The 13,073-nt window shown below is 49.3% G+C and overlaps 1 protein-coding gene across 1 annotated transcript; it reads left to right on the top strand.

The window, feature by feature from the left end:
- Nucleotides 1-294: 294 nt before the first annotated feature.
- On the top strand, nucleotides 295-12,830 carry LOC132896459 (uncharacterized). The gene is made up of 2 exons (XM_060937299.1): nucleotides 295-500; nucleotides 9,249-12,830. The coding sequence occupies exon 2, from the start codon at nucleotides 9,250-9,252 to the stop codon at nucleotides 10,990-10,992; it is 1,743 nt and encodes a 580-aa protein (XP_060793282.1). The 5' UTR covers nucleotides 295-500; nucleotide 9,249; the 3' UTR covers nucleotides 10,993-12,830.
- Nucleotides 12,831-13,073: the final 243 nt, after the last annotated feature.

Raw genomic sequence — 13,073 nt, forward strand, 5'->3', positions numbered from 1 at the left:
AACGATCCCACAATTTCCTTGCGCGCTCCACCCGGATGTGACGTAAAGTGGAACTGCTTTAACTGTATCGAGAGCGCCTCGATTCGCTCTCTCATGTTCTGACTACTGGAGTGGTCGGACGGACTGTAGGCACGCTCGCCTACAGTGTTGAGACTAACCGCTATTGTCTGAGAACAGCCTGTTCAAATTAGTTTCGGCCGAACTTTTGAACGACCCGCTAAGTTTCAGCGATATAGTGGTTTTGATTCTAAACCTTTGCAAAGTTTAACTACAGTTAAGTAGTTTTCCACGCTAAGAGGCATTTGCGGACAGCTTCGCTCCTCTCAGTTCTTTTCCTCGTCGACGCATCACCGGAGGTTTCTCCTGAAGCACCGTGGGCCAGCTAGGCCTTCATCTCCCTGCTTCGTTAGCCGCGGTTGGACGCAACGCGCCGCTAACCTCCTCTCCTCGGACTGCGACCCTCAGCGCGGACATCGGAGAAAGAACTTCCATCGCATTGAGTAGGCACTTGGGCAAATTTTTAATTTGTAGCTTATTCAGATGGTTGTTAGGGTCATGTTTAAGCTTTGAGCTATTTAGCATACCCGCTCAGACACGGAAGGTGTTTGTTTGTTTTTATTGTTTGTTTTGGTTCTGTTTTTTTTTTTTTTTCTTTGAACTTGTTAGACAGGGTATCTTGCATGATATCTTTCCTTAACTCCATTGCTAGCTTCCCTATCTGATTAGCAGCGCAGCGACAAGTTTGTTATTTTAAGCTCCGAGGCTAGACCGCTACAAGGCCTAGTTCTCTCCATCCAACACATATACACACTCTCTCACACTCTCTCTCTCTCTCGCGTTGAGTTCTTTGCCTAGATAGTCTGTTGGAAATTGTTAAGTGCAGTGTTTGGATCCAGCTGTAGCGTGGTCAGATTCTCCTTAGCAACTTATTGCTAGCTACCTCAGGGTGATACGCTAGCTGGTAGGCTTGTGTTCTCGACTAGGCCTGCAGGCGCCATCTTTCCGACGCCATTTTGATACCTTCCTCATTGAGTTACCTGTGATACGACACCTAGGCACTGACCGCCATTTTGTTTAAGCATTGCCAGAGTGGCTAGTCATTAGCATCTGCCCACAGATACCTACACAAAGCACACATTAGCCACAGAGCTAATCCTTTGTTCTATTTAGCTAACATTCCTTTGTTTTAGCTAACATTCCTTTGTTTTAGCTAACGACAAGCTAGGTCACACACACACACCCACCTCCACACACACGCACACAAGGGATTCTTTTCTTTTTTCTTCTATCTCTTTCTCTCTCTCTTTCCCTCAAATTTATAGTCCAGGTGTAATTGTTCCATTGTTTTGTCTTGTTATTACCTTTGCTGACATTGAATGTATTTTGAGTTTATTATTATTAGTGAGTAGTAGACAAATAAAAGCTAATTAAAATTAATTGCATTTTACTTGTTCCTGTTGTTTATTCACAAGGTCAACTATTTAGAACTCCTTTTTCCTTCAGAATTTAGCTTTTGTATACAACTGGGTTTCCCATCTAATACAGAGCTACCATTAATCTTGAGTGTAACCATTCACGGTGAGTATTAAGATTAATAATTTAAGATTTTATGAGACTGATCTTTATTTATAAATTGATTAATTTAATTATCAATTATCACATAATTTATAATTTAATTAATCCCAATTCAACCTACATTAAAGTGGTGCCCCGTGTGAGGAATAGTTTAATGACCTTGTGAATTTCTCAACAATAACTTGTAAACTGCTGTATACCCAAAATCAACTGCCAAGGTATAACACAGATGACTTTAATGGTGAATCATTAACAGTGTGTTAATCACAGAACTGAAATTCAGCTGCCAACCACAGTTAGCTGATAAACTGGTTTAATTGATTAGTACCTTAGAGTAATATCTAATCCAAGTACTTAAGTAATATTATTAATAATCATTATTATTAACTAATTATTAATTAAGCTAATTAATACAAGTGAAACATTAGTGAAAACAAAGTAGCTAAGAAACCACATCAATTATTTAGCAACTTGGATTAAATTAAATTCTAACCTAATCAACACCTAGTATTAATTTCCTTTAAGTTAATTAATACATTTCGAACAAAATGTCGCGTTCCCCATCAAGGGAGTCAGAAGGGCCCCTCCTCTCTCTCTTCGACGTTGTAGGCGATTTAGGCCAAGTCCCGGAGGATAGGAGAAATTACTTCTGTGATCTGGACCAAAAGGCTTGCTTTGATGAAATACACATAGCCGTTAGGGAACTTAAGGAGCGTACTATGACTCTCCCAGAAGGGCTACCCAAATTGTTCATGATCTACTATAAGGAAATGGAACATGTGTGTATGACCCTCGAACAAGAGAAAAGAACACTAAAACGACAACTGGCCGAAGCTCAAAGGAGAGCAGAAAGCGCGGAGAGTAGCCTCGTGGGCCTGAGAGCCACACAAGATGAACTAAAGCGCGAAATAGAATACCTCAGAGAAGAAGTGACGCAAGCACGTCGCTCAGATGAGGGATCGGCCAAACCCTCCCAAGAACAGAGTTCCGCTCTGGAGGAGGAAGAACCTGAGCTTAGAACGGTAGATCAGACACCGCACTCAAGCTCAACTCGCGTGAAAGTCGCGCGATCGCCACCTCGTGGCGCTGGGAGTTTTTACTTTACTCCCCACTACACCCCCTCGCGCTTCAATATCGCTGCAGCCTCTAGCCCGCAGAAAACGCCGCGCTACGTACCCTCGGACTCCTCTGACGGAGAGGCCGCCTACAAGCCGAAACGCAGACATAGGCGATATGAGAGCAGCTCAAATAGCGAAGACAGCGAGGACCCCTACGGGTCAAAATCAAAACGCCTCGTCGCAGAACGCAAAACTAGGATCCGCCAAATCGACGTCCTTGCGAAAGACATAGAGCGTTTTGAGCCGGAAAATCATAGACACCGAAGCGTTAATGATTATTTCCGGGAAATCGAGCGTAGCCTCCTGGACCTGCCAGAGGCTACGTCGCATGAAAAGGCCAGACTAGTCTGGAAAACTTTAGGTAGTGGCGTACGAGCATTCGTTGAGACCTTACCGCAGTCAGTCCTCGACAACTACAAGAAGATACGCAAGTACTTGAAAGAGGAATACTCGTTGTACGAGGACGAGACTGCTGCGACGATGGGTGCCATTCTGATCAGACAGAAACGAAGCGAACACCCTCGCGAGTACTACCGTCGGCTCCGTGCAGCGTACTTTCAGGGCAGAAGCGAGCCCGGGCTAGAGGAAGATCGCAACTTCAAGTCCCTCTTCCTCCATAACCTTCACCCGTGCATCCGTAACCAAGTAACACTCGCGTGTCGCCAGCGCCCCCATACTATGAGAGAAATGCGTCGCACCGCACAACTAACGTGGGAGACGTTCGTCCGACCCACAGACCGCCACGAGGACGATCCCAGAGTCCTCAGCCTATATGAGCAGGAAGATCAGTCCTTAGGCCTAGAAGGGGGTGAAGCCCCAAACCGCGGGCCCCCTTGGGCGAACCCAAACCCCGGCCACCAGACGTCGAGTCAACCCAAAGGTAACTGGAAAGTTCGACAAGCTGGAGCCAAGGGGGAACAGGGCCCCAACGCCAAAGGACAAGGTAACCGCAAACCTGGCAGTCACGGCCCTAAATCTCAGAATAGCGGACAGTCAAGGCCCCATCGCAACTCCTCTCGAAGGGAGCGGAGCCCTAAGCTAGCTACCGCTAAACAAGCCAACCAAGAGCCACTTGGGATGGCAGAACTGAGGGCTGAATTAGCACGGATTAAACAAGCCAACCAAGAGCCGCTTGGGATGGCAGAATTGAGGACCGAATTAGCACGGGTTAAACAACTGCTGAGCAATAAGAACAGGAAGGGTAAGCCGAGCAAGGACAGGGATGAACCGTCAGCATGACTAGGCCAGGACCCATCCCCACCACCACCGCGTGTCTACCTCGTGGGGTGGGGAAAGGACCCCTGCCCAATAGGCAGCGATGAGTTGAAACCACCCCCTCCGTTAGTGAAGCCTGACCCGCAGGATGCACCCCTGACGCAGTTTCTTGGAGATTTGGTTAGGAAAGGCAACGCCAAGCGTATCTATACCCCAGTGGTGGTAGAAGGCAACGTTTCCCTCCAAGCTCTCTTGGATACCGGGTCAGAAATCACCCTGATGTGTTCCAAAGTCTTCGCAGAGGTTTCTGATGCGCGGCGCGCGCAAGGTAGACCCATCAGAACCGAACGTTGTGACGTCAACTTGGTTAGCTTCACCCAGAATCAAGCCCCAGTAACAACCATTGCATGGTTAGAACTCACCTTCCAGGGCATGTCCATCACTCACCCCACTTACATCTGCTCTGTTGGTGTAGAACCGTTCCTCATTGGCCAAGACCTACTAGATAGGCTAGCGCCCCTCATTGACTGTCGTCGTGGGCAACTGTGGGCCCAGGTCGCGTCCCCACAGACCCCAGATCCTCGTCGTCACGATCGAGCCTGTTGCGATGAAGTTAGGGTGGAGGCTACTCCACCGATAGCTGAGTCAGGGCAGGTCCCCGAGAACCTCGAGACCACTCCGCTCCACCCTGAGCCGAGTCAAGACGCACCAAACTCAACCGACACTCCTCTCAACCGCAACGCGCTTGATGGCCACCCGTCTTTCCTTTGCTTTCTTGGCGAATCTGCCCCAACCAGGTACTACCCCTGGATATCTGGCAACATTATTGTCAACGGCGTCACGGCACCTGGCGTCAGGTTAGCGCTTTGGTCAGAGAAGTCAGCCATCAGCCAAACGTGGTTCGACATAGTGCGTCAGAGCACTCCTTCCCCTGTCTTTGTGCAGAAGAGCCACCGGCTACTGTCAGCCGAACAACCCCAGAGCCCCATCAAAGCCACAGGCGTCTGCGCCGTGTCGCTCGCCATCGGTCAGAGAGAATTCCTTCATTTCTTGAGTGTCGTCCCCGGACTTCCTGACCCACTGGTCATTGGGGCAGACATCTTGGTCAGACTGGGAGCCCAACTGGACCTAGTCAACCGGGTCATCTGGACCCAAGCCGACGCTGCTAAGCACCCGTTCCAAGCTGACCTGGAACAAATGCGGTCAGGACAAACGATTCCCCAAGCCTGCCATGTCGCTAGCGAATTTGACATTGTCATTCCCGCTAGGACTGCTGGTTCCCCTCTTAAGCTGGTCATCATGAAAGACCAACAGTTTCGTAGCTCCCAGGCGTTCTTCCAGCCTCTCAGATTCTTCATGGAGCTCGATTTAGCCGTGTGTGGGACTCCGCTGCTTGAAGTGAGTCATCGTTCCGCTTACCTCCTGGTTCAAAACTCCACGCGGGACGCCATCACGATCCCCGCCCGTCGGCCTTTAGGCCTTCTGATAGACCAGGCATTCCATGACTTTGAACTCACCATTCCAGTCATCGGTGAGCTGCCAACGCCGGACACTCATTCCGATCCAGTGGAACCTCCCTGGATCACTCTTCCTTTCCACATGATCCACGTCGAACCTCACGACATGCTTCGCGACGAGCGCATAGTCATGACCAGAACTGACACCCCGAAACACATGCTGGTGTATGCTCTTGCCACGCAATCGAGCAACGACACCCCTGCAACTGAGGTCGTTGATTCAGCTCTAGGTGAACCGTACCCAGGCTTTGAACGAGAAGTTCAACAACAGCTGGTGAAAGCTGACAGCCTGACCACGGACGCCCAGAGACGACAGCTCCGTGAACTGTTCTACGACTTCAAGGCGATCTGGGCGCGAGATTCCAATGACTGCGGAGTCACGGACATCCACACCGTCCGAATCCCAACAGATCCGAACGCTCCACCGACGTTCGTGCGGCAATACAAAATCCCGTTAGCCGCATACGACTCAATACAAGAAACACTGGACACTCTGCTGGAAAAGCAGATCATTCGTGAGTGTAACTCGACTTACAACTCCCCCTTGTGGCCGGTGCTGAAACCGAACGGCAAGTGGCGTCTCACCATTGACTATAGGCAGCTGAACAAGCAAGTGCCCTTGTCAAGATGGCCCATGATCCATCTGGATCAAGAACTTGCCAAGGTGAAGGGTGCAAAGTTCTTCTCCACCGCCGACGTGGCGAGTGGATTCTGGACCATGCGCGTGGATCCAGCTGACCAGCACAAGCTGGCCTTTTCCTTTGGGAACCGCCAGCTAACTTTCAACCGATGTCCGTTCGGCTACGCGAACTCCCCCGCTGAATTCAACATCTTCTTGCATAAGGCAATGAGCGATGCCGCAGCTCGTGGCAACTTGATCTATGTCGATGACATCCTCATTAGGTCACAGACTTTTGATGCACACCTCGAAGAGATACGCCATGTTCTGTCTCAGCTGTCCAGAGCAGGAGCGAAGCTCTCTGTCACCAAAGGGCAGTGGTGTCGCACCAAAGTTGAATACGTTGGACTGTGCGTCGGGCCAGATGGCATTGAACCCCAGTCAGGGAGGGTGCGGGCTATCCAAGACATCAAAGCCCCATCCAACGTACCCGAACTCAGGAGCTTCTTAGGGGTCTGCAACTACTCCCGACAGTTCATTGAGGACTACGCGGACATAGCACGACCGCTCACCGAGCTCCTCCGGAAGGATAAACCCTTCCAGTGGAGTGACCCTCAAGAACTCGCGTTCAAGAGCATGAAGCAGAAGCTCTGCTCCGCTCCCTGCCTCGCGTATCCCGACAAAGACAAACCGTTCTTCTTGGAGGCTAGTTTCTCCACCCACTGCCTGAGCGCTGCACTGTCACAGCAGCATGACAAAGATCGCCGTGTCGTAGCATACGCCAGTCGGCCCCTCAGTGCTGTGGAGTTTAAATTTTCAGACTGCGAAAAAGCCCTGCTGGCCACGGTCTGGGCCGTTGAACACTTTCGCAGTTACATTGGTGGCCAGAAGGCGGTGATAGAGACCAATCATCAACCGGTCTCGTTCTTGAACAGCCAGAGGCTGAGAGAGGGAAGAGTTTCGAACAGTCGCATCGCAGCTTGGATGATGGCACTACAGGGCTACGACGTCGAGGTGAAGTACGCCCAGAACCACAAGATGGCGCTTGGCCGAGGCCTGGCGGAATGCCAGCATTGCGACTGCGAGAATAGTCCGGATCAAACCGAACTAACAACCGTACCTGCTCTCCCCTCCGACCACCACTACTATGACGAGAATGTCTGCAAAGACCTCCCCACCGCTTACATAGATGGATGCTCATTCCATCATGAACGCAAAGTCCAAGCCGGTGTCGGTATCGTATGGGCGAACGGCCCTATACAAGGGAAATACCAACATCGACTCGGGGCTAAGACTAGCCAATATGCGGAGGTAGCAGCCGTGCTCATCGTCCTGCAACAAGCTGCCCGTGAGAACATCAAGCGGTTAGTCCTCTGCTCTGATTCAAATTATGCCAGGCATAGCTTCGTCTCACACTTTCCCTCGTGGAAGGTGCGGGACATGAAAAACGCAAGGGGCAAGGAAGTGAAACACTCCGAACTCTTCCTAGCATGCGATCGACTCGTAACCGAACAGGGAATGTGCGTCTATTGGAAGAAGGTGAAGGGACATTCTCAAGTCCCAGGACCTGACAAAGTCGGTAACGATGAGGCAGATGGCCTCGCCAAAGCGGGAGCCGTGGACGGCCCCCTTTGGGAATTCCAGCCGTCATGGCTTCCCGAGACGCCACGCCATAACGTAACCGCGATTACTCGCCGACAGGCTAGAGCAGGTCAAACTGACGCAGTACCCCAAGCAGGAACCGTGCAACTCGGCCGACTGCCCCAGGACGCCGACCTGGTGTCTATGCAGGAAAGGGATCCCGTGATCCACCAAATCCGTAAGTTCCTTGCGGACCCCGTGGCGTCCCCAATTTCCCCACAAGAGTTGCAACAGTCCCGAGACTTAAACCACCTTCACAATCTCAAAAACGGCTTAAAACTCGAGAAAGGACTCCTGGTGTACACACCACGCAACCAGGGACCTCCCCGGTGGGTCGTGCCCACAGATCATAGGGGGGTCATGTTGCAGTACGCTCACGACAGCCCGTGCGGGGGCCATAGGAACGCTCAGGCGACCTACCAGACACTCCAACAGATTGTCTATTGGCCCTTCATGATTCAGGACGTTACCGAGTATGTTAAAGGGTGCTTGATTTGCTGCCAATTCCGACCAGCCCAACCGTTGAACCGCGCCCCACTGCAAAGCAAAGGCATCTCATTCCCCTGGTCTAATCTCCAGATAGACTGGGTCGGACCGGTGCCGAAATCAGCTCGAGGTAATAAGTACCTCCTGACCGTCACTTGCGCGTTCACGAAGTGGGTGGAATGCTTGCCCGCCCCAAACGAAACCGCAGAGACCACCGCTCTCCTTCTTATGAACCATGTGTTCAGCCGTTGGGGCTTGCCCCTATCCATTGATTCCGACCGAGGTACTCATTTCACCGCAGAGGTCATGAGAGTGTTGTGGGAGATGCTCGGAGTCGAGGCAAAATTCCACATCGCGTATCATCCTCAGTCTTCCGGTCAGGTCGAACGCGCCAACCAAACCATCGTGAGCATGCTTCGCAAGTATGTGAGTCACCATGGCAAAGATTGGGACATCAAACTCCCTCTGGTGCTGATGGCCATTCGGTCCACTCCTCACCGCACCACCGGAGTCACCCCGTTCGAAATGATGACTGGCCGTGAAATGGTTCTTCCCTTACACCTCCTCTACCGACCAGAGGACCTAAGCGTTGCCACTGCGTACACCGCACACCAGTACGTCACCGACTTGCAACGCCACTTGCAGGCCACGTTTGCGTGGGCCCAGGAACACCTCGAAAAGAGTGCGAAAGGACAGAAAGCTTACTACGACAGAAAGGCGACACACCGTGAGTACGAAGTAGGCGACAGAGTCCTATACTTCAATTTCACCAAACCGGTAGGAGTAGCCAGAAAATTCTTACCCCGTTGGTCCGGCCCTTTCGAAATCGTCGGTAAACTGTCCCCCGTCGCCTACCGCATCAAAACTTCGAAGCCCAGCCAGGCGCCTTCGTATAGATGGGTCCATAGCAACCAAATAAAGCTTTTTGAGCAGTCCACACTCCATAGGGGGGTGGACAAACAATAAGTTATAGCCTGCCCAACTTAGTTGCATGCCTCTCAATCCATAAGCGTGCATCTATAAGTAACCACCCTCGTTACCACTCAAATCGGAATAACAAACTCCTGTATGTTGCAGAATGGCCCCTCTCTGGATCCTCGGCATCTTCCTAGTCCTGCAGACCACATTGGCCGGTAACATAGTGGAACCAGGTCCGCCGAGTGGCATTGTTCTCCAAGATGCCCCAGGACTGCTCCTCACCAATTGCCGCGTCCATACCCAGCGCGTGTACACCCGCCTCGATCCTTGGGACGTGTACCGTAAGCATTTTAGATCGCCCACACAAACAAACCTCGAAACCGGGCCTGACTCCGAGATTGGGTCCAACATCGAACACGCCAAGCGTACCACAGTTCACATGCTCGAACAGTTACAGAAGTTCATAGTCACTGAGGAGGAACTCAGCGGCAAAACACGCCCTAAACGGTTCCTCGGAGGACTACTTACTGCTGCATCCGCCATTGGCTCTCTGTTCTCAATGGGCCTCTCTGCCGTTAACACCGTTAGCCTAACCGCGGTCAAACGAGAAATGAACATTCTTAAGGAAGAAATGCCAGAAATCCAGGGTAGACTACTAACTCAACAGGAGGAGCTGCAGGGCCTAGGCAAAACCCTGCAGGGAACCATACTAACCGTTAACATGCATTCTACATTAATCAAGAACACCGTACATGCCGTAGACAGGCTAGCGACAATCATGAGAAGCGAGGTCAAGTACGTCCGAGTAATCCGAGACCTAATGCAGGACCTGATGAGAGAAGTAAGTAGCTCTCTCAGCACCCTGAGTGGAGGTAAAATCCCACCATATTTGATACCCCTCAGCATGGTTGACAGCATACTCCGATCTACTACCACGACTAACGTTTACTCATCACAGATTCATCTGGCTTATAGTCTTGGCAGTGCTATCCCCATTTTTGTGAACCCTCAAAACCTAGAAATAGGCTTCATCCTCAATCTCCCTGTTATTGAACGGCAAAACATATACAGAATCAAATCTGTCCTTAATGTAGGTTTCTGGAACAACGACGTACACGTACGTTTGCAGACACCTTCCACCATAGCCTATCACGATGACAACCCCTCTATCTACCTCGTCCCTAACTTAGACATGTGCACCTCTACCAAAGATATCCACTGGGTCTGCCCCAGCAATCCCTTTATCCGAGACACCACAGACCGTCTCTGTGGATTGATAAAAGTCCCCGATCAGAAGTGTGCAGGCAAATTGTCTATTAAAGATGAAGGAATAGGAACTAGAGTAGAAAGAGCTGGTAATCGGTGGCTAATCAACACTCCCCAAACTGAGATTCTGGTATCATATGATCAACATAACACTGCCACTAGAATGAAGATCCCTAACGAAACCTCTCTCCTAAGTGTCCCACTAGGAGCCACTGTTCACGTGGGTGACATCACCCTCCATCACCTTAGCGCGGACCAGTATGAGACCGAGATAGAAATGCCCGATGCCTTCCCAGGTCACGAACTTGAGATAAACTCCACCCTCCAAGCACAACTACTGCTGGAAGGGACCAAAACCGTGCAATTCGATCTTAAGCCCACTGGCATCGCTACCACTTTCTTGAATAACCGCGCAAACCCTTCGTCCGATCAAGGATCTTTAATAAGCCGAATTGCGCTGGGATTTCTAGCTGGCGGTTGGGTTATCACAGTCTTCATAGCCATCACTCTACATAGGTACATACTGACACTACACCGCAAACTGGACAAAACGATCTACGCACCTGAGAAATTAGATCGTGGCATTGTCCGATTCTCCATCAGGCCTAAGGCCTCCACTAACTTTCTTGAAGAGTAGGCTTGCTAACATGCTAACTAACCCCTCTTTTCCATTTTCTTTTATGGAGTTTTGATTTTTTTTTGTTTGCTGTGTGAAATGTTGTATGTAGAAGGTAGTTAAGTAGCCATAGTGTAATTGTTTTCATGTCCAAGTGCCTATGCTTTCATGCCCAAGTGCCTATGCATCTTATGGACTGTATGAAATGAATTGAACTGTTGAACTGTGTCTGAAAGACTTTTCACAGAAAGGACCCTTGGAACTACCTCATTGTGGAACTACCTCATTGTGGATTACTAGGGACCGTGGGTCGCAGACTAAACACCATGTGCACATAGGGTATCACTCCTTTCAGCGCCTATGGCCAAGGGGGGAATGTTGGTAACTCGCCAGCGCCCCCTATAACGATCCCACAATTTCCTTGCGCGCTCCACCCGGATGTGACGTAAAGTGGAACTGCTTTAACTGTATCGAGAGCGCCTCGATTCGCTCTCTCATGTTCTGACTACTGGAGTGGTCGGACGGACTGTAGGCACGCTCGCCTACAGTGTTGAGACTAACCGCTATTGTCTGAGAACAGCCTGTTCAAATTAGTTTCGGCCGAACTTTTGAACGACCCGCTAAGTTTCAGCGATATAGTGGTTTTGATTCTAAACCTTTGCAAAGTTTAACTACAGTTAAGTAGTTTTCCACGCTAAGAGGCATTTGCGGACAGCTTCGCTCCTCTCAGTTCTTTTCCTCGTCGACGCATCACCGGAGGTTTCTCCTGAAGCACCGTGGGCCAGCTAGGCCTTCATCTCCCTGCTTCGTTAGCCGCGGTTGGACGCAACGCGCCGCTAACCTCCTCTCCTCGGACTGCGACCCTCAGCGCGGACATCGGAGAAAGAACTTCCATCGCATTGAGTAGGCACTTGGGCAAATTTTTAATTTGTAGCTTATTCAGATGGTTGTTAGGGTCATGTTTAAGCTTTGAGCTATTTAGCATACCCGCTCAGACACGGAAGGTGTTTGTTTGTTTTTATTGTTTGTTTTGGTTCTGTTTTTTTTTTTTTCTTTGAACTTGTTAGACAGGGTATCTTGCATGATATCTTTCCTTAACTCCATTGCTAGCTTCCCTATCTGATTAGCAGCGCAGCGACAAGTTTGTTATTTTAAGCTCCGAGGCTAGACCGCTACAAGGCCTAGTTCTCTCCATCCAACACATATACACACTCTCTCACACTCTCTCTCTCTCTCGCGTTGAGTTCTTTGCCTAGATAGTCTGTTGGAAATTGTTAAGTGCAGTGTTTGGATCCAGCTGTAGCGTGGTCAGATTCTCCTTAGCAACTTATTGCTAGCTACCTCAGGGTGATACGCTAGCTGGTAGGCTTGTGTTCTCGACTAGGCCTGCAGGCGCCATCTTTCCGACGCCATTTTGATACCTTCCTCATTGAGTTACCTGTGATACGACACCTAGGCACTGACCGCCATTTTGTTTAAGCATTGCCAGAGTGGCTAGTCATTAGCATCTGCCCACAGATACCTACACAAAGCACACATTAGCCACAGAGCTAATCCTTTGTTCTATTTAGCTAACATTCCTTTGTTTTAGCTAACATTCCTTTGTTTTAGCTAACGACAAGCTAGGTCACACACACACACCCACCTCCACACACACGCACACAAGGGATTCTTTTCTTTTTTCTTCTATCTCTTTCTCTCTCTCTTTCCCTCAAATTTATAGTCCAGGTGTAATTGTTCCATTGTTTTGTCTTGTTATTACCTTTGCTGACATTGAATGTATTTTGAGTTTATTATTATTAGTGAGTAGTAGACAAATAAAAGCTAATTAAAATTAATTGCATTTTACTTGTTCCTGTTGTTTATTCACAAGGTCAACTATTTAGAACTCCTTTTTCCTTCAGAATTTAGCTTTTGTATACAACTGGGTTTCCCATCTAATACAGAGCTACCATTAATCTTGAGTGTAACCATTCACGGTGAGTATTAAGATTAATAATTTAAGATTTTATGAGACTGATCTTTATTTATAAATTGATTAATTTAATTATCAATTATCACATAATTTATAATTTAATTAATCCCAATTCAACCTACAACAG

The sequence above is a fragment of the Neoarius graeffei genome, chromosome 13, assembly GCF_027579695.1.
Source record: "Neoarius graeffei isolate fNeoGra1 chromosome 13, fNeoGra1.pri, whole genome shotgun sequence".
NCBI lineage: Eukaryota > Metazoa > Chordata > Actinopteri > Siluriformes > Ariidae > Neoarius > Neoarius graeffei.